At 39.7% G+C, this 2,652-nt stretch overlaps 1 protein-coding gene across 1 annotated transcript in view; it reads right to left on the minus strand.

Annotated features, from left to right (window-relative positions):
* dusp8b (dual specificity phosphatase 8b) overlaps positions 1–1,717 on the minus strand; it is a 14,427-nt gene extending 12,710 nt beyond the window's left edge. The window contains exon 1 of the mRNA XM_016491535.1: positions 1,083–1,717. Coding sequence (XP_016347021.1) covers positions 1,083–1,191 — 109 coding nt within the window. The 5' untranslated portion in view covers positions 1,192–1,717. The remainder of the gene's footprint in view (positions 1–1,082) is intronic.
* Positions 1,718–2,652: the final 935 nt, after the last annotated feature.

Genomic DNA, 2,652 nt, shown 5'->3' on the forward strand with positions numbered 1-2,652 from the left:
CACACCTGGGATCCATGAACCATCATGGGGAACACCTGGGACAAATTAAACATGGGAAAGGAACACCTGGGGAGCAAGACACAGACAAAACATGGAACAGAGTCTGACACACACGTTCTGTGTTGCAAGCAACCATCTTGTTTTGTATGAATTGCAAAACTGCCAGAAAGTGCTTGCATTGAAGAATCTGATTTGAGTGTAATTGCAATACATGCACGGTCACATTTAAACTGCCAAAAATAAATAAATATATATATTAGTGCTGTCAAGCGATTAATCGCATGCAAAATAAAAGTTTTTGTTTGCATAATATATGTGTGTGTGCTGTGTATATTTTGTATGTATATATAAATACACATACATACAGTATGTATATATATATATATATATATATATATATAGAGAGAGAAAATATTTACATGTATTTACATGGCTATATTTATATTCATATAATTTATATTATAGATAAATATATTTAATATATAAACAACATTTTTCTAAAATATATACATGCATGTGTGTTTATTTATATATATACATAATAAGTACACACAGTACACACACACATTATGCAAACAAAAACTTTTATTTTGTATGAAACAATTTACTTGATTTTTATTTATATTACTTAAATTATACTCGTTTGCATTCACTTTCACTTTGCTCATAATAAACAATGCAGTCGATCTTCTGCGTTGGCCATGTATTCAAATTAAATGAAAGATTGAAACTCACGATGACAGGTAATTAAAAATCGACTGCACCACCCTGAAGCAACTTGCCATCAATGTCCAAACATAAGAAGGAGGTCAGAGAGATGCAATAACACGGAGCGATTGAGACACACACTTGCATATACACATGCACATATGCACACATACTAAAGCAATGATGCACTCAGTCTGATGCACTTCCCATAAGAGTGGCAAGGTAAAACATTAAAGGGGAATGAATCATGCAAGTGCATGCACCCACACTAAGAGTGGCAAGGTAAAAATGAAAGGGGAGTGAATCGTGCAAGTGCATGCACAAGCTCCCTGTGCATCTAAATCCCACAAGCGCACGCTCTCTGTCGAACTCACCTCTCAGATCTCGCCCTTCCTTGATGCGCCGCACGCGCATCTTCAGCCTCATCTCGCTCTCGTGCATGTCTGTCCACAGCGGAGGAGGGATCACCAAGTCAACGGGCATCCAGGAGACGCGCAGAAAACCTCCACAATCCACTCGGAGCTCAGACGAGCGCTGGACAGGGATCAGAGGTGGAGATGAAAAGCACTCTTTCCTCTGGCGCGTCTTTTCCTCTGGCGCGTCTCTTCGCTTCTGACTTTGGCTCGGCGAGCTCCTGCCTCTCTATTGTTGAGCCTCCTCCCTCTCGCTCGCTCGCTCGCTCCCTCCCCGTCTGTGAATGAGCGCACTGGCTTTGCTCTATCGGGGCCTGTGTTCATTAATAGCTCATGTGTAAGGCATGCAACCACATTCCCGACTCATCAGACAACTATGTGGCCACCGATGGGGAAGAGCGGCTCAGTGCGCGCCGTGTGTGTGTTTGCAATCAACAAAGATGCCCTAGTTGCTTTCGAGCGACCGCTCTGCGCACTATATAGTCATCGCCGTTGCTTATGGCACATCATTATCACGCGCATGATCTGTGTCCTGTCACTGGGAAGTCCGTGTTGACTCACGGCTATAGCGCTTCAACAGAAGAGCAGTTTGTCCTGGAATCAGTCGGCGTTAATCGCGGATGACGTCATTCATCAATCATTAGCCGTTAATCATGCATAATCATATAATGATGGGACAGATAGAGCCAATCCATTATATGTGACCCTGGAGCACAAAACCAGTCATAAGGGTTAATTTTTTTTAAATTGAGATTTATACATCATCTGAAAGCTGAATAGATAAGCTTTACATTGATGCATGGTTTGTTGGCTGTAGATACAACTATTTGAAAATCTGGAATCTGAGGGTGCAGAAAAATCAAAATATTGGGAAAACCGCATTTAAAATGGTGTTGAATGTAATGAAGTTCTTAGCAATGCATATTACTAATCAAAAATTAAGTTTTGATATATTTACGGTAGGAAATTTACAAAATATCTTGACGGAACATGATCTTTACTTAATATCCTAATGCTTTTTGGCATTAAAAAAATCGATAATTTTGACCCATGTATACCCATGTATTGTTGGCTATTGCTACAAATATACCTGTGCTACTTATGACTGCTTTTGTGCTCCAGGGACACATATGTCCTTTTCTCTGTGACAGAGGCATATATGCAAAAACGCGTAAAGTGCTAAAAGCTTCGTTAAATGGTGATATTTTTTGGTCAAATAAGGTTCTTTGTCAAATAATGGCCATTGATCATCCATGCTAACATCATCATGATGGGAGAGATGGAATCCATTGCATGTCCTTTTATCTGTGACAGATGCATGCCAACATACATAAAGTGCTAAAAACTTGGTTAAACTGCAGCATAAAAAAGGTTCATTGCCAATCATGATGTCAGTATGGACGAATCCATTATTTGTCTATTTCTCTCCAACAGATGCATAAAATACCTAAAGTGCTACAAACTTTGCAGAATAATGGTGCAGTCACTTTGGCAAAATCTCGGCTACTTTCACAGGCAAAAAAGATCAATT

Source organism: Sinocyclocheilus anshuiensis, unplaced genomic scaffold, assembly GCF_001515605.1.
Source record: "Sinocyclocheilus anshuiensis isolate Anshui unplaced genomic scaffold, SAMN03320099.WGS_v1.1 scaffold1082, whole genome shotgun sequence".
Classification (NCBI taxonomy): Eukaryota; Metazoa; Chordata; class Actinopteri; order Cypriniformes; family Cyprinidae; genus Sinocyclocheilus; species Sinocyclocheilus anshuiensis.